The 18,221-nt window shown below is 42.9% G+C and overlaps 1 protein-coding gene across 6 annotated transcripts in view; it reads right to left on the bottom strand.

Moving 5' to 3' along the window:
- The window catches only part of DHTKD1 (dehydrogenase E1 and transketolase domain containing 1), a 66,042-nt gene that overhangs the window by 44,185 nt on the left and 3,636 nt on the right, over positions 1 to 18,221 (bottom strand). For 3 of the 6 annotated variants that reach the window (XR_014223993.1, XR_014223996.1, XM_082240110.1), the window contains exons 2-16: positions 16,825 to 16,980; positions 16,104 to 16,315; positions 14,141 to 14,335; positions 12,519 to 12,788; positions 11,697 to 11,868; positions 10,392 to 10,590; positions 9,105 to 9,417; positions 8,563 to 8,647; positions 7,897 to 8,036; positions 7,357 to 7,507; positions 6,385 to 6,491; positions 4,475 to 4,639; positions 3,255 to 3,337; positions 1,346 to 1,515; positions 457 to 542 (exon numbers count right to left, since the gene is read on the bottom strand). Coding sequence is in view for 1 of the 6 variants with exons in the window: in XM_082240110.1 (XP_082096236.1) it covers positions 457 to 542; positions 1,346 to 1,515; positions 3,255 to 3,337; positions 4,475 to 4,639; positions 6,385 to 6,491; positions 7,357 to 7,507; positions 7,897 to 8,036; positions 8,563 to 8,647; positions 9,105 to 9,417; positions 10,392 to 10,590; positions 11,697 to 11,868; positions 12,519 to 12,788; positions 14,141 to 14,335; positions 16,104 to 16,315; positions 16,825 to 16,980 (2,504 nt within the window). In the remaining 5 variants the exon portion in view is untranslated. Of the gene's footprint in view, positions 1 to 456; positions 543 to 1,345; positions 1,516 to 2,496; positions 2,650 to 3,254; positions 3,338 to 4,474; positions 4,640 to 6,384; positions 6,492 to 7,356; positions 7,508 to 7,896; positions 8,037 to 8,562; positions 8,648 to 9,104; positions 9,418 to 10,391; positions 10,591 to 11,696; positions 11,869 to 12,518; positions 12,789 to 14,140; positions 14,336 to 16,103; positions 16,316 to 16,824; positions 16,981 to 18,221 lie in introns of those variants that run through there. The other 3 variants (XR_014223994.1, XR_014223997.1, XR_014223995.1) reach the window with 2 other exon arrangements.

Below are 18,221 nucleotides of genomic sequence, written 5' to 3'. Positions count from 1 at the left end.
TTCAGGAGCTGCTCGCTGCCGTGGCGCCCGCCATTTTGCCTCACCGGAAGTCCCCAGATGATGTGTTGTGTGCTGTTGAACCAATCACGCAACATTCATTCCCTACTAATAAATCTACAACACTTAAAATATAAATCCGGGGACATTAAATGAAATCCGGGGACATTCCAGGGATGGACTTTGTCCGGGGACAGATTTGTAAATCTGGGGAATGTCCCTGGGAAATGGGGACATCTGGTTACCATACCTTAAGGAGCACCTTACCCTGCCTGCTTCAGGCTGGCCATGGAGACCACCTGGGGAGCCCTATTAGTGGACCCCCATGGTCTAAGCAAATACAAACCTGCTTAGTCTTCAGTCCATTGTGGTAGCAAGAATGGCACAAACTGATTTGAGGCATTTAAGGCTCAGCTAATGAGTAACTTACCCCAATGTCACAGAATACTGGAATCTTACCTTACAGGCCAGTTGCTTCTCAAATCTTGGTGACACAAATGCCCAGGGCCCCATATTCTGTGGCTCCTCTTGACTCCATATAAATTCTGAGTAAAAAATAAGAGGCAACAATAGGTATTGGTTTGTCCTATGAATTCTGGCTAATCCATAGGCTCTCCTCTGGAACCAGTGTGGCATCATGGTTTTAGAGTGCTGGACCTGGGAGAGCAGAGTTTGAATTCCCACTCAGCCCTGAAGCCTCCTGGGGGACCTTGGGCCAGTTGCCATCTCTTAGCGGCCTAACCTCCCTCACAGGGCTGCTGTGAGATGAAATGGGGAGGAAGAGAACCACGTGCAACCATTTGTGCTTCTGGGAAGATAAAGGTTATATGTAAATAGAATAAATAAATAAAACCCTTTTAGGCCTAGTGGGCCAGATCTTTATCTCCAGCTCCCCTGAGGACCAACGTTGACAAGTTGGCAGGACCACCCACGTCTCAATCATCTGATGTCATATTGATAATAGTTGATTGACAGGTGGGTTGTCTTGCCAAACTGCCATAATTGGCCCTCAATTGTGTGTGTGTTTGGGGGTGCGACATACTATCCAAGCAGGATTTGGACACCACATGGAAACTGGATGGCACATCCAAGCTGAGCAGGATTGAACTCCCCCCGCACCAGCCTCTACCTTCCCCACACCTGACGCTACACACGTGGGGGTGGCTTTGGGAAAACAGCCTGGTGGGCCAAATGGGGAGGTCTCTGTATGTTCAGTCAATGTTGGCCACAGCCTCTTATTCTTAAGCTTTAGAGCCCCTGTTCTCAAAGGACTGCAGCACATTAGTCTAAAGCAGCTAAGTGAACAGGTTTTGGGCAAGTCCTTTTGAAGAGTCACAAGCCCACCAACCTTTTGCATTAGTAAATTTTTTCATCTCTTGCTGAAGAGCTTCTGTCGGAAAAGGACACAGTTCTTCTAATCTGATAATTGCTGTATTTTGCTTCTTTTCTTCAAGCATCTCCCGGTGTTTTGACAGAGAATAGTAATGTTTTCCAGAACAGAGAATGACTCTGCTCACACTGCACGGAAGAAAGGTTGGAATAATTTAAAGGATCCAAAGACAATGGAGTTAATACATTAAGAAGATTTAAGCGCTCAGGAAATACAATTCCTAAAAAGACCATGCATCTATTCCATTCCCACACCCAGATGTTGATGTCTGATTAAATTAAAAGAGAGCCAGTGTAGTGGTTAAAGCAGAGATGGGCAACCTGTTTTCTTTAGAGAGCTGTAAACTCTCAGGAGTAATATTTCAGGAACTGCATGTCAGTAATGGGTGAAACAAGAACAGAGACTAGGCTGAGCCAAAGATAAACGCGTTCTGGATTAACTACTCCGGAATAAAGACTGCCCTACTCCAATTTTCACCATGGTTACCTCAGATTAGAATTCCCAGCCGTATGCAGGTCTAATTAGAAGTACGGTAAGCTCCACTGAGTTTGATGAGGTTTTACTCAAATAAGTAAGCATGGGATTTAAAATAATATAAAATAATAAAAAGACCAATACACCTATGGTTCTGAAAAGCAAGTGAAAGTAATTCCTACTTTACTTTAGTGTACTACAATATTGTTTTTAGATACTAGATTTCTCACCCACCCTTCACTATAAGGTCCCAGGGCAGGTTACATGTCATGTTAAGAATACAGTATTAAAATTAGTTAAAACAATTTGCAATCAGAATAATAGAGTGGGTGCTTAAAATATATACTTCAGGGAGGGGAAAGAGAAGCATTTACAGACACAGAATATGGGAGAAGCCTGCCAATTTGTCTCAGACAGCTGGGAGTGGGGCTTCTTTTCTTAAGGAAAAGGAAAACATTTTTTAAAAGTCAGTTTATTTTCACAAGATATCCAGCTATTCAGAAGCTACATAGAAAGAGGGGAGAAACACTTTAAATTATGAAAAATAAGGAGATGATGGAAGAGAAGAATGAGGAAGTTTCAGACCTTGAGTGCAGCATAAAAAACGTTAAGGCTGCATAAAAGAGGCTGCTCACCCGTGGGCTATGCATGGACCCAGCTTCAAACTCCTGGTCATCCATACTGCTCACTGGGTGACTTTGGGCACTCCCCCCACAGAGGTGTTTGGGGGTTTTTAAGGTTTAAAACATTGCTCTTGTTCTGCCTTGGAAGAAGGGCAGGATATAAATCTAGGAAATAATATGAAGATAATGATTCTGCTTTTATACTATAGGCACGTACAACCGAAACTGATGACTTTACAGGGAACAAGACATCCCAGGGGCCTGAGCGCAAAGGGAACAGGAGACTCAGCACAGGCAAACAGGGACCAGGTGTGTATTGCCACTTGTACATGCACTCTACATCCCTACCTGTCTCCAGGTAACAGTAGTTAATCCAATCTATCCCATAGGACCATGTCAGATATACACAATCCTGCCAGCACAATATGGCAATGGCAGGCCCCTGTCAATCTTCCAGCTGGTAATCCAGTCACCCACAAAGCAAAAGGCTGAATATCCAGCACCCCACTCCTGTCTTTTATGGACATAATCAAAAGCCACTAGTTAAATCAGAGAAACATGTTTTACTCAAGCCATTGGATCCTGACAGCATTAAACAGGGCTTACTTCCAGGTAAGCAGGTATAGGATTGAAGCCTTAATCTTCATTCTAAATCTATGAGTCTCCGTCATGCTTAAATTTTTCACTTCCTCATGCGCTATCGTGCTATTTTACTGCCTGCTACTATTTGGAATGTTGAATACTAAATACAAGACCGCAGTTCCAGTTACTTTTTAGGATCCACCGTCGAATCACCAATAACTGGTCTGAACGTTGTTCCTGAGGCCATTTCTACTAAGCTTGACGCAGCAGCCTATAGAAAGGAAAGGGGGGGCTGAATGTATGCATATCAAGTACATTTGAAGAGCTAGATATTTCACTCAGCAACTGTAAAGTGTCTAAGCATGACAAATTTCAGAACCATTAGATTTATACAGTGGTTTTTTTCTAAAATAAATGTTTAGGGGTACTCTTTTTTCCTTCTCATATTGAAATACTGCCCCTCAATGAGGCCAAACTTAGGAGTCACAAAATGTTGAGGGGTCTTCGTATTCTCGCACCCCCCCCCCAAGAAAAAAGCACTGGATTTATAATGACTAGCTGGGGACAACTTAGGAACAAGTATGGAAATACTAGCTAATAAAACTGTTTGGTCATTAAGATGTCTAAGATTCTTGATAAACATCCATGAATAGTCAAAAGTGCAAGACAATTATATCCCACTGAAGTGATAGATCTTTCACATAAAAATTTTGAGGAATGGGTTAGAAGTTAGATGAAATGTAAGATATTAAACACATAGAAAGGTCATTTAAATAACAGATTATGTTCAATAATGTAGGTATGTTTGTGTGTGTGTGCACATATAGAGTCAAATAAGAAAAAATGACCCTTCCAAACATCTTATGCCTAATACTGCATAGGATGAATCCAGAGCAACACAGATTTACTTCCCTGGTTTTTTTTCCAATGGCATTTTGGTAATACAGTGGTACCTCAGGCTACAGACGCTTCAGGTTACAGACTCCGCTAATCCAGAAATAGTACCTCGGGTTAAAGAACTTTGCTTGAGGATGAGAACAGAAATCGCGCGGAGGAGCAGGAGGCACCATTAGCTAAAGTGGTACCTCAGGTTAAGAACAGTTTCAGGTTACGAACGGGCCTCCGGAACGAATTAAGTTCTTAACCCAAGGTACATACAAAGGGATCACATGTGTAGGTCCAGTAACATGGTTAGCTCCCACACCCAGGTTGGCAACATTCAGGTGGGAATTAACCACACCGCTGCCCCCGTCCAGAGGTCCATTCACCCATATGTTATTGGAACTACAAAGGAAGTTACAGGACCTACATGAAAAAACTGTAATTTTGACAGTATGTGGCTGTGCTAACAAGTGATGTTTTAGAATAATTAGGAGTAGCAAGCAAAGCAATAAATCTTTCTACGCACAGGCAACCTGAGCAGAGTTTTTGGAGAAGCAACAATCAAAGGTTTCCGGAAGTTTCGAACCATCTGTCTACGGAGTAAGTGGAAATACTGTGCTGGGGTTGTTGGGTGCACAACACACATGTTGACATGGTCACCATCCACACCCTCCTCTGAGCTATCACACATCTGTGAAACAAATGAACAAAAAATGCAAAACAAATTAAAAAAGAACAAGTACAGCTGCTGTTTTTAAAGTTGCAAAACAACGAGCACAGGGACAGAGCAATAGAGAAATTTCTGAAACAACAATGGGATATCAGCTTTGCCCAAGGCATGATGGATAACAGCAACAACCAGTATCTGAATAATAATAATAATAATAATAATAATAATAATAATAATAATTTTTATTTATACCCCGCCCTCCCCAGCCAAGGCCAGGCTCAGGGCGGCTTACAAGCAATAATAAAAACAAGTTGAATGATTACAACTTAAAAACAAAATTAAAATACAACATTAAAATATTAAAACATTAAAATATTAAAATGTAGCATCGCAGGAGGAGAAGGAAAAGAAAAAAGAAAGAGAGGGAGGGAATCAAATTGGCTCCAAGCCAAAGGCCAGGCGGAACAACTCTGTCTTACAGGCCCTGTGGAAAGAAATCAGATCCTGCAGGGCCCTGGTCTCATGAGGCAGAGCGTTCCACCAGACCGGAGCCAGAGTTGAAAAGGCCCTGGCTCTGGTTGAAGCTAATCTAACTTCCTTAGGGCCCTGGACCACTAGGGTGTTGCTATTTATGGACCTTGAGGCTCTCCGTGGGGCATACTGGGAGAGGCGGTCTCGTAGGTACAAGGGTTCGAGGCCGTGAAGGGCTTTCAAGGTCAAAAGCAGCACCTTAAATCTGACCCTGTACTCCACCGGGAGCCAGTGCAGCTTGAAAAGCACTGGGTGAATATGCTCCCATGGCAGAGACCCCGTGAGGAGCCTCGCTGCAGCATTCTGCACCCGCTGGAGTTTCTGGGACAGCTTCAAGGGCAGCCCCGCATAGAGCGAATTACAGTAGTCAAGCCTGGAGATGACCGTCACATGGATCACTGTGGCCAGGTCGGGGCAGGAAAGGGGTAAGTGTCCATGCACACAAAAGCTTATATCCAGAACAAACTTAGTTGGTCTCTAAGGTGCTACTGGACATTTTTTTATTTATAGCAACAGCCAGGGGAAAGAAAGACACATCTTACAAGAACAGGAAGAAACACCACAGACAGAATAATTGTGCACACAGGAAGAACAAGGATATAGTTTGAGTTCCTCACTTGTAGTTTTATAAATTGCAATGGCAATTTGTGTCTGCAAACTTCTCTACAATTGACTGGTGCGTAGCAGGACAGATTCTCTAGAACAATCTTTCACAATATAGCCATGTAAAAAGCACCTCTCTCATCCTGGCCAAGTCTGAACATAGCTGAGCTGGAAATAACCTGATGTGGTATAAGGCAGTGCTGGAAGTGTCAGCCTCACCTTTCCCAGAATATGAACAGTAACAGCTATCCAGCCCAAGGCCCCGTTTCCCACAGCAGCCCACTAGCAAGATCCCTTCCCTGCTCTCATTTCCTAGTAGCTTACATTAAGAAGGTGCCTCTGATCATGGAGGTAATATACAACCATCACGGGTGAGGAGAGGGAGCGTTATTGGCTTGCCCTTGTTCTTGTTTGCATCATGTATTTTTTTGTTTTATGTTGTATTTTTATGTTGTGAACTGCCCGGCGATCTACAGATGAAGGGCAGCATACAAATTTAGTAAATAACAACAATCATAGCCATTGACAGCCTTATCCTCCATGAACCTAGAGATGCCAAAAATTGAACTCGGAACCTTATGCATGTAAAGCATGGGAAGCATGAGCTTGTAGAACATGTCATGTCTGGCTACCTGCAAGAAACGTTCAATTCGGCAAGAAGAATGCTCCGGTCCAGCACCGTCATACCCATGGGGGAGAAGAACGACTATTCCACTCTGTAGAAGCCACTTTGCTTCCCCTGGAGTGGAGAAAGGAAGATTGATTCATTTTTGATGCCAGGATTATACATTATCCCAGTCCACACAAGAAGATCCTCATCACTCAGAATGGGTCACTTTCTATGTTGTGATCTTACCCATCCTTCAGCTAATATAGTATCTAATTGCTCTTCTTGCTGCGGGAAAAACCATTTGTGATACACTTCAATTGATACAGAAGTCAGATTTTATGAACATTCACTTACACTTTCCTCTTATTGTTTACATAGCGACCCAAGAACAAAGTGTGCTGCTTCAGAAAGATCTCTGAAACACTACAATATTGCAATTCCAAAGGTTTCACACATCTTCCTCTGGGACATAAGAAACACATTAAACTGCAAGCTGAAAGTCACCTCTACTGTGGCTGAGCTCACACATCTGTACATGACACCTGAGGGCTATAGCATGATCTGCGTGTGTGAAATGACCACAAAGCCTATACACAACAGAAACGGCTTTCTTATCACTCGATACCACTGCACACCCAATGCTTTTCCATGAAAACAGCTCATACACTCAGCTGCCAATCACTGAGTGATCAACCAACAGCACAATCCTATGTATGTCTACTCAGAAATAAGTCTGATCCATGAGACTTACTCCCTAGTAGAGTATTTAGAATTGTGAATGGCCCAAATGAAACTATTAATTAAATAGAATTTAAGCCTTGTCTTTTAGAAGCTCACTTAAGGTGGCTAACAAAGCATTAAAATAAAAATGAAACCTAATTAAATGTGGAGCAACATAAAAAAGTAAGTCTGAAGTGAAGAGATATTAGGGGAAGCATGTGTGAGGAAGCAAGAATAAATGCATTTCTGTTTGGCACTGGCATTGGAATCTCACCTCCAGAGATAAATGTATCAAATATTATCTGAGCTCCATTAAAGAAATCACCAAACTGAGCCTCCCAAATAGGCAACAATTTGGGGCTCTCAATGCTCATTCCATACTCAAAGCCAAGCACAGCTTCTTCTGAGAGGGGACTGTTGCTCACCTAACAGAGAAAGAATGTGAGAACTCGTAAGCTAAACAGTGGTTCGTCAAGAAATATGCATGCCACACACAAAAAAGCATTTTCTTTTTTAATCATAACTACTGCAGGAGGCTACCAGTTATTTTTTAAAAGAGGGTTAATGCAGGGGTGGACATAGGAAGTAGCAACATACACATTTACCCAGAAGTAAGTCCCATTGACCTCAAGGTCACTGACTTCTGATGACACTGCGAGAAACTCAGCAAGCTAGCATGCTTAAAACTGGGGATCTTTGTTTTTATCTGTTCAAAAACTTAGCTATGAAGCAGCTTTTCAGAAGTATAAACAGCAGATTTCAGTAGGATCATGATATCAATGAAATGCTGCTCGGTTAAAAATGCAACTTTTACCTCAATGAAACCTTTCTGATCTGGCGACATGTGATTCAAAGGGATGTAGGTTTCACCCGTCTCTTGGCAAACCAGCATTGTGTGCCTCTGGCTAAAGGTCCCTCGGCCAACATCCTGTCCGCTCAGGCGAATATTAAAACCTTTGTATAAAGCAAAGTATGGAGTGAAAGTACAGCTACCCAACCTGGAGTGGCCAGTGTCCTCCCGACAGGGCAGGGCTGTGTGGCTACTGCAGCAGAGCCACTGGGGTCGTCCCCTGGTGCGTCCATGCCACCCTGACTTTGCTGCCCTCTTGCACTGCCTTGGTGAGCTGCAGCAATGCCGGTGTCATGAGGGAAGCCCCCCCCCCAAGGGGCCCAGGCACCACAGTCACCAACAGAACAACAGATACCAAGTACCCTGGAATTCTCTTTAAACCAATGCTGGCTTTTATTCAGATCTCAAAATCAAATTGTTTCCCCTTCTTGATGAAACATCCCTTTATCCATTTCTTCTAGCACTTGTATCTAAGTATTCCTTTTGGATGCATTCTACTGATTACTTTTGAGGGCAGTTTTTGTACATGATACTTATTTTAAAAACTCATATCCCTCTTGCTTCCCAAGGAACACAAGGTAGCTAAGAAGTCACAATAGAAAAACTATTATATTTCAAAACATAAAATACCTTGACAGAGCAGAGAACCAAAAGCTAACGTTTCAGCTGTGGCCCAGTCCAACTTTACTCCTTCTTCCATCTTCAGCATTCTTGACTGTACAAAACAAAAATATTCAAATATTACAGCCTTGTTACCTCAACTTCTGGAAGGTCTACCCAGCTTCTGTCTGGTTTCTGGATCACACATCATCAAGAGATTCTGTTGCATTATCTACTTCACATGTTTATCTGCTTTGGCTACTTTGTGTATGCAAAAGAAGCAACTTTCTGTACAATAGTTATATTTCTATTATCCAGTAACAGTTCAATCTTTTGTTTAGCTAATCAGTAATCCATTCCTATAAGCAAATATTACAGGAAACTATTTAGTTGTTACTATGTCACAAAAAGGAGCTTTTTGCACTATGCAAATGCATGTAATTATAAAAAACTAATTAGTCGGCTTCCCTAAAGCCACCAAGTGTTGTTTGTGCACAAGGAAAGAGCTGGACCAGCTTGCAGGCATGTGCTTTCAGCTAGTTTAACTTCATATTTTATTTTATTTTTGGCACCTGGGCGTGTGTCTTCAGAATATGGCTGTGTAGCTGCATTTCCGCTGGCACCTCCACAGACTTGACCCCAACAAACTGAAGGAGTGGAATTGGTATGCCGGTATCCCATGTGGTGATCCTTGGCGAGGGCTCCACCATGTTACTCCAATGAGCCTGAAGATTGGTGGGTGGAGGGCTGTACAAAGTCATGTTGGCAAGATGTTCGTTCAGTTTAGAGTAATAGGAAGTCCTTATTTCAGACACTTCTTCCTCTGTCATTAGTCCCTGGGCTACCAGATGCTCTGCGTAAGTGTCTGGAATACTCTTACGTGACCTGTGAGGGGAAACATGGTATTGCAATGTATGGCATTGCCTATTATTTGGATTACTGTCATGTCCTCTACATACTGCTGCCCTTTTAAAACGGTTCAGAAACTCCAGTTAGTACAGAATGTGGCTACCTGCTTATTAATGGAAGCATGGGGTAAATGTCAGTCACTCCTGTAAACCTGAGGGAGTGCGCTCTCCCTCTCCCTCTCCCTCTGCCTCTCCCTGTCTGCCTCTTGTGCATCTCTTCATACACGGAAAACAGCAAATGGGCAAAAAGCAACCCAAAAGGAGTGACTTGCTGCAGAAAACCAGTAATGACTCCCAATCCAGTCTGCTGCTTTTTCCCAATCCAGCCACAGCTGCTTTTTCTCCAAAATAAAAGTGACCAGGTAGAGCATGCTTGTTTAAACAGTTGTACTTTACACATTACAGAAGGAATTTTATTTAAATATTTTAAAAATATTTTTGAAAGGCCCACATATAGATTTCATCAGGCCTGCTGAGTCCCTTTCCACCTATTAACTGTTTGGAGGGGAGCTGCTGAGAAGTAAATTGGATTTAGAGTTTTTCAGAGTGTGCAAATGTAGCTTCTACCTCTGCAAGAAGGACTGCTACAAGAAGATCAAAGCAGAGGAGAAAATGTCTCTGAGATGTAGACCTTCGTGTTACTTTAAAAGGTAAAGGCAAAGGACCCCTGACAGTTAAGTCCAGTCGCGAATGGCTCCGGGGTTGCGGCGCTCATCTCGCTTTACCATTCAAATGGTGCATGTGCACTGCGTCATGTGATCAATGATGTGGGGCAGGGATGACATGGGCCCCACCAATATTTTATTCAAGTTGGCACCCCTGATTAAGGGCATCTGATTGTGTGTAGGCCTTGCCCAATGCCTTACTAGAATGTGGCTGAGATGGCTTTCCATGGGAGGGAATGCAGCCTTCAGCCCAAAAAAGGTTCCTGGACCCTGCACTAAGCCATACCTGATAATTTTGTACATGGTGGGGTTAGTGAAGAATGGCTCATCCAGTTCATTGTGACCCCACTGCCGGTAGCACAGCAAATCCACAATTACGTCCTTACGAAAATGACGCTGGTATTCAACAGCTAATCTAGTGGCTCGGATTACTTCTTCAGGGTCATCTCCATTTACGTGGATAACTGCACAACCAACGATCTTGCCTAAGAATGGGAGAAAGAATATTTCAGTCTCATACAACATATGCCCAACTTAAGGTAAATGCAGCTCACCAGAAATGTGTGACAGTTCATGAGCGGCAGGAGCACCTCCTGTTTTTGTTGCCTATGGATGCGAAAGCAGAAGAGATTCTCAAGCACCTGGCTGGTCACAAACCATGTCTGGTGCACTGTGGCCACCAGCCAGGATTATAATTAAATTAAATCACTTTAAATATAGCAGTCTATTTATATTTTTGCAGTTTCACTTCACCAGTGATGCCCCCCATAAGCATTCTCAGATACAGGTCCAGTCTCTCCAACTCCTCTCACTTCTGGAAAGAACTCAGAAGTGATAAGAGTAAGTAGAAGCTACTGTCCCTGCAATACCGTCCCAGAAAGGGCCTTCTTGGTAGTGGCACTACCCTGTGGAACACCCTCCTGCCAGATGTCAAAGAAATAACCTATTATACAACCTTCCATAGATACCTGAAGGCAGCCCCATATCAGGAAGTTTCATGTGTGTTTTTATATTCTGTTGGAAACCACTCAAAAGGCAGCCTAGTCCAATGGGCAGGGCACAAGTAAATTATTGTTATTGTTGCTGTTGTTGTTAACTTTCAAAACTGGTCACGGACAGTTGCAAAGCGTGGGGGCTGGGGGGGGGCATGGCATCAGGAACATTTTTTTGAGGGGGTGCGACCAGGCACTCCATCAGAGCCTGGCTCTGGTGTGCAAGGAAGCTGCAAATAAAGCTTTGTTGTGTGACGGCCCAAACCTGCAAGCCGCAGCTCCACTTCTGGGTCAAGCCTGACCTGGGGGCAGAGAGAGGAGAGTCAGTGGCAAATTTGCCACCCCTCTCCTCGGCTGGGTGGTGATGCGCAAGGATCCTGCCGAGGCAGCTTTCTCACACCCAAGCGCAGCTCCACTCCACGGGCATGACCCAGGGGCACAGAGTGGGCTCCCTCTGTGCCCTGCCCCCTTGGGGGTGCGCCCCATGCAGCCGCCCCACATGGTAGTATGATACACTCCGCTGCTGGTCACAGACACTCACCTTCTCAATCCTTAGAACATATAACCATTCCGCCTCCACAGAATCCCATGATACATACCAATATCACTGCAATACAGAGATGACCTCCCTCGCTCTGCTGGAGTGGTGTAGCCCAACTGATTGTTAACAATGAGATGAATGCTTCCTCCTATTCTAAAATGTGGTAGACCGGAAAGTGTAAAAGTTTCAGGAACAATGCCTTGGCCAGAGAAAGATGCATCACCGTGAACCTATATTACAAAAAGAAATTGAGAAGTTATGTCAGAAACCACTGACAGTTCTTTGAGGGGACTTATTTGTTCAGGGGAGGGATTAAAATGTTTCAGCTATAATCTTTAGTTAGGAGGTTTAGTGTAGCTTTCCAAAAGTGGCAGATGATGGGGTGAGGGGGCAGCACTTACTTGACCTCCCAGCAAAGCACTGCTGCTGTTTACTGGGTGAGTGGGAGGGGCAGGGCGATAGGGTGGTTGGCACTGTGCAAAGGCACCAGCCCCTTCCACGCTGGCTCCCAGGAAGCAGCAGCAACTCATCTGCCAAGAAATCAAGGAAGCACCACATTCCAAACCGCTGCGCAGAGTGCCACTACTTTCAATCTGAAACTTGCTAGAGAAGGCACAGACCTTCCATATATTTTTGAACTTGAATTCTAAGTAAAATGTTGTCACTGATTTAATTAAACCAATAGCATGCTCTTAACCTCTCTTCCAGGCACTGATCAGTCTGTGCCCTGCTCAGCTTTGACAATACAACAGATATATATGTCTGCAGGCTATTTCCTGTGACCAGAGAATTAGTCCTATCTATATCATTACATCACATCAAGTTGTCTGAAATGTTAAGATACCCCTTCCAGAACCCTGCTCACTGGCTGACAAAATACCTGCAGGCAGATGACTTTGTCTCCAGGCTGTGCAGAACTGTCTAGAGAGTAGTCCCCATCGAGCAGAGACTGCTGCCTCCCCCTTGCTTTGCCAACTGCCACAGGGTTAATGGCTTCTAGATGGGAAGGGTTTGGCAACAGGATGACATGAATAGGTCGATGAGACCCGAAATCAAGATCCACTGAAGCAGTCAGGTGAGATAGGACATCTCCAATTGCTGGTGAGTCGTCTGGAAATTCGCTCAAGCCTCGCATTTTACGGAACATCAGCTTCACAGGAGGAGATGAATATGAAGTTTCAAACACATTTGTAGAGTATGTTGAATGCAGATGAACAAAAGCAGTCATCTATTACAGGGGTTCCCAAACTTTTGGAGCAATGACCCAGGTCTTCCCCCTGTTAGATTCAGGTCTCAAAATAATAATCTCAGCCCTCCTTCTATTGCAGCCCACCCTACCAACTTGAATAAAAAATGGGGAGGGAGGTAAGCCCCACGCAGCACAACTGATCACAAGAGGAGGCCTGGCCCCCTCAAATATTTTATTGGGGGCAAAGGGGCCTTAGTCCCCATGAGTTGGCTCCAATGGACCTAATACTATTTATGCCCTCACCTTCTTCAAGGAACTCTGAGCTTCATTCATGGGTTGTCCCATTTACACTTCATAACAATCCCTTTGAAGGTTAGCCTAAGAGAGTGAGACCAGCCCAAAGGCACAGCTGAATGGGGGTTTGAATCCAAGATTCCCCAGAAGCCACTCGCTCCATTGTTCTATCCATATTGGCTCTGCATATGCTGCGTTCACACGCAGTCTCTTTCAGGATTAGGCCTTCAGGTACCAAACACATATCAGAGCATATGCTCTGCGCAGTCGCACAGGTCCCAGGTTCCACACCAGGTATCTACAATTTAAAATATCTGCTACCATGATGGGAAAGGCCTTTGCTTATCAGAAGATGCAACACTGGACTGGGGGGACAAATAGTTTGACCTCCGTACAAAACCATGGCTATGTAGAAGCATTTGAAGTTGCCATTGTGAGGCAGCCATTATGTTTCAGCTAGAGTTTAGGGGCCTGTGTCACAAAGACAATTGTGAATACTGTATTTGCTACTAGTTCTATTTAACATTCAGTTGGAACACAGAGTAACTATACGGTGGCACTGTTTTACTGTTTTGGTGAAAATCCTCTGAACTTGCAACATATGTAAAGCAGTCTGAATGGTGAAAGTATCAAGTATGATTTTGACAAGGAATGTCAAGGAAAGTACATAGCAGAAATATTTCTCACAGATGTTTCATCTTGTGGGTTATTTGGAATTGTCACCTCAAATTCCTTTTGGAGGAAGGGAGGTAGATACATTTAACAAATTAAAGTAAATGAAGCTTTTTGGTCAAGGTTTCAGCATTTCCACATGACTTTTCCACATCAAGTTAAATAATGCATCGTTTTGTGTTAAGATATTTGTTACTGTTACATTTGGGTTGTCAAAAGAAATTCTAAACATGTCTAAGAGGGTGACCCCAAAGAATCTAGTATCATTGCAGCTTTTGCCACCAATTTTATGGAAATGTGTATTTTCAAATCAAAATTAGTCACACCTAAGAAAAAACCCCACTTACCTCAGGTGGAAACTGAAGAAGGCCGGTGAGGAGATTAAGTCTGCCTCGATGAGGCATTCCAAGTACGATGTCCGTCACCCCACTGTATGAGCACATCTTTAACAATTCGTGAAAGAAACCCATCATGCTCTCTGCTCCTTCACCACCATATCTTTTCACTGTGGCAAACTTTATAGCCAAAAAATGATCAAATTCCTGGAAAATGTGAATGGTGATTATATATTTACATAATTAGAAGAATGTATCTTTGATAGGGATTCAGGCTTGGTATAGATATAACATTTGCAATCTTCTCACTACAATTTGGTGAGAGTGCTAAGAAGCATTGCATCTGCCATCACTGCTAACCATGATTAATGCTAACCAGGATTGCCTTGCTAACCAACTATGGCTTGCAAATGCATTTTGAAACACGGGTCAAATTGTGAAGGCAATCCTGGTTAGACAGAGAGGCGCTGAGGGAGGTGGAAAGTTTGTGCAAACCCATGGGGTATAACCACAGTAATCAAATGTGTAATCCACTAACTGTAGATAAGAGGTTCTAGAATGTTACCTTTCCACCAGTCATAGCTATAAAAATATACATCAAGAAAACTGAGCAAAATTGTTTATTTGCTTCCTTCATTGATACTCAAATAGCCTATTTCAGTTTGGTTAGACAAATTTGGTTTAAAACACAGTCTGTTACAGAAAGTTGGGGCATCACAAAACAATATATTGTATTTGCAGTAATGATCCCACAGATCAGTACTGTCAGCATATTCAAAAATCACTATGGGGAAATAAGCATTTTGACAGGACTACTTGAAGTCTTTGTTGTCAGCCCTGAGTGCTCACTGAAAGGACAGATCCTGAAGCTGAGGCTCCAATACGTTGGCCACCTCATGAGAAGAGAAGACTCCCTGGAAAAGACCCTGATGTTGGGAAAGATGGAGGGCACAAGGAGAAGGGGATGACAGAGGACGAGATGGTTGGACAGTGTTCTCGAAGCTACCAGCGTGAGTTTGACCAAACTGCGGGAGGCAGTGGAAGACAGGAGTGCCTGGCATGCTCTGGTCCATGGGGTCACAAAAAGTCAGACACGACTAAACGGCTAAACAACAACAAATGTTATACATATATACACTGGTCTAGCAGTAGTTAATTACACTAGTAAATCTACTAAAAACTCACACTCAAAATTTAGCGCTAGGAGTTTTTTATGCAATGTCATCCATTGCCTCCTGGAATTTGGGCCTACTCAGCAACATTGACAAGCCCAACATGCAGTGGGGCAGGATGACTCCCCCTTCTTTTTCAAACACACACACCAGGGGCTTGTATAGCTTATCATCTGCACTCTTGTGATAAGACTAGGATCAAAATGCACTACAGGCAGCAACCATTTTATTTTACGTGCGTCTGAACCTGAAAGTTACCTGAAAATATCAAAACACGTCAGAAAAAGGGGCAGAATAGGGTGTTTGCAGGCTTTTAAAATGGGTGCTCGATTATACGCAATTTCATATAAGTGCACGGGGCTTCGGAATGTAACCTGTATTTTCTCTGTTCCATAGATGTAAGCCTTTCCATTTCTCTGCCTGAAAAGCCCATTTGTGCAAATCAAACAGGAAAAATTTCCCCTTGCAGTTAAGATTTCAAAATCAATGCAACTACTAACTTAAAAGTACTTTAGTTTCTGTTAGGAATCACAAAATGCTGCAGAAAAAGGCTATCAAAACTCATGTAAAAACTACTATGCCTGTAATGCAAATAATGAAATAAATCATTTGCCAGAAAAATCCTCAAAATATCAGTTCTGTTAAAATATTATGGTATTTTAATCCACCAGTTGAGCACTTTATTCATATTGAAAAATGAATCAATAATACTTTAATTAAGGTGCTAATTTTTACCCCTAGAAATACTTTCATTCTCATTCTTTTTCTTATACTATATGCACACACATACTTATACAATGCACCTGAGATTCTAGCATGAGCTTGGACAAATACTTTTTCTCTTCAGTAGTGAATGCTTCTTGTTTCAGCTCCTCAAACCGTTTAGCAATCCATTCTCTTTCTTGCAAGCTTGACAGCTGACTGGTCTCTATAGACATATGTTCACAGTATATGTGGCCCAGGTAAGACAATACATCCTCTAGGGATGCCTCCTCCTTTCTCATGTTCAAAAGTCCTGGAATAAAATATTGTCTAATAGATTATATTGATACATTAATAACACTGAGCATCAAGCTCTAAGATGCTCTTCTGCCAAGTGGTCCTTCAATAAGACAACTTCTCTTTTTCTTGCCTTTAGAAAATAACTCATAGGTGTTCATTCTGAAGTTACTGCTGCAGTGTAACAGATCCACAATTCTCAAATATTATACAGGAGACTTGCAACTTACACACATTTAACTTGTACACGCTTGGTATAAATTGTTTTAAAAATGATAAAAGAGGTAGGCATCCAGGGAAAAAGGCTTTGGCAATCCCACCATTGCACCCAATTTGTGTTGGCTATATGCAATTTTGACTTTATGCACTATTCCCAGAAGGTAATCCCTGTGTAAGCTGCGGGTCTACTGTATTAACAAAACCACCCAGTGTACTATTTCCTTGACTGCTACCTAACCAACCACTTACCAATTGGGGGGGGGGGTACTTCACCATTCTGGCATGAAAGTCGCTTTTCTTTCCTACCTGCAGTATTGAAAGGTCCTTGAAGAACTTCAGTCAAAACTTGGATTTCAGGTACCATATCCATCACAGCTTGGCCAGTAAATAAAGGGTTGATTTTGGCAGCTTTGTGGCCATGTTCATAGTATGCTGTCACCAAGCGAGCCAGTCCATGGTCTACTAAAAACAAGAGAACATAGACTATTTTTTAGCAGTGTGCAAAGATACCAATTATTATAAACCATGAAAAATTAAGTTGGAAAGCCAATTTGATGTGGTTACAGAAACTACTGGCTAAAAATGTGAGTGCATTTTGTTTTGAAAGCTTTGAAGAAAAATTCCTGTCTCCCTGCACTGAGCTCTGTGGATTCTCTAATGCACCCATGGAATTCCATCTGAGCAGTCTCTCTCATGCACTTCAATAAGCGTTATGTGCATTCAAAAGGAGCTGTCAGGAAAGCTCTACTATGTGTACTCTCCTACCTACACATAAGGAAGCTCCATGAGCCCATGGAAATGCTTAGATGTACAACAAGCCACTGACTGCAGGTCCCTGTCAGCAATGTAGCTCTCTTTTGGGCAATCACTGTTAGCTAGCTTAAGGTTAACCAAGCAGCCACATTTGTATGTTTCTGGGAAGAATCCAAAGGAGTCTCCCCTTATAGAGCTCATTACCAGTAGCAGACCTTGGTGGTAATTAAGTATTGAATAACAGTTGGCAGATTGTCTTTTTCTAGGAGAGGTCCTGGCTGATGAATCAGCCACAGCCTAAGAATCCAGGAGCGACACAGGGTCCAGCAGCACCTGATCCCTCTGGAGGGCAGGCCCCAGCTTTGTATTTAATCATAGCCTGCTAAGAGGTTAATAACCTGTAGTTCAATGATTGCAGCACAGCAACCGTTTTCTCCATGATGAGCATGAAAACAGAGCACTACTTTTGGGTTTCTTGGGTTTTTCCAGGCTATTAACCTTTATGGATTTCATAGGAGCCAACTCCGAGGAGCTGAGGTCCCTTCACGCCCCAAAGTATTTGAGGGAGCCAGCCATGTCATGTGATCAATTATGCAGGGTGGGAATTATGTGCCCCCCCCCCAATATTTTATTCAAGTTGGTACTCCTGATGGGATTATTTACAAGGCTGGTATGACCTCATGCAGAACCAGGGAAGCATGAACTCCCAAATCAGGCTCCCTACTATTAACATCTCTGTCTTGTCTGGACTCAGTTTATGAATTCTCATTCAGTCCCAGACTTCTACTAAACATCTGTTCAGAACTTCCATCACTTCATTTGGCTTTGTTGAAAGGAGAAAAAGAGCTGCTACCATGAGCACTTCACCCCAAATCACCAGATGATGTTCCATTGTGGTTTTTCATAGATCTGAAAAAGCCTGGTAGACTAGACTAAACCCGTTGTTTGCC

Source organism: Podarcis vaucheri, assembly GCF_965113315.1.
Source record: "Podarcis vaucheri genome assembly, chromosome: 10".
Taxonomy (NCBI): domain Eukaryota; kingdom Metazoa; phylum Chordata; class Lepidosauria; order Squamata; family Lacertidae; genus Podarcis; species Podarcis vaucheri.
The sequence above is the reverse complement of the archived record's forward strand: the minus strand, read 5'-3'. Positions and strand labels throughout refer to the sequence as shown.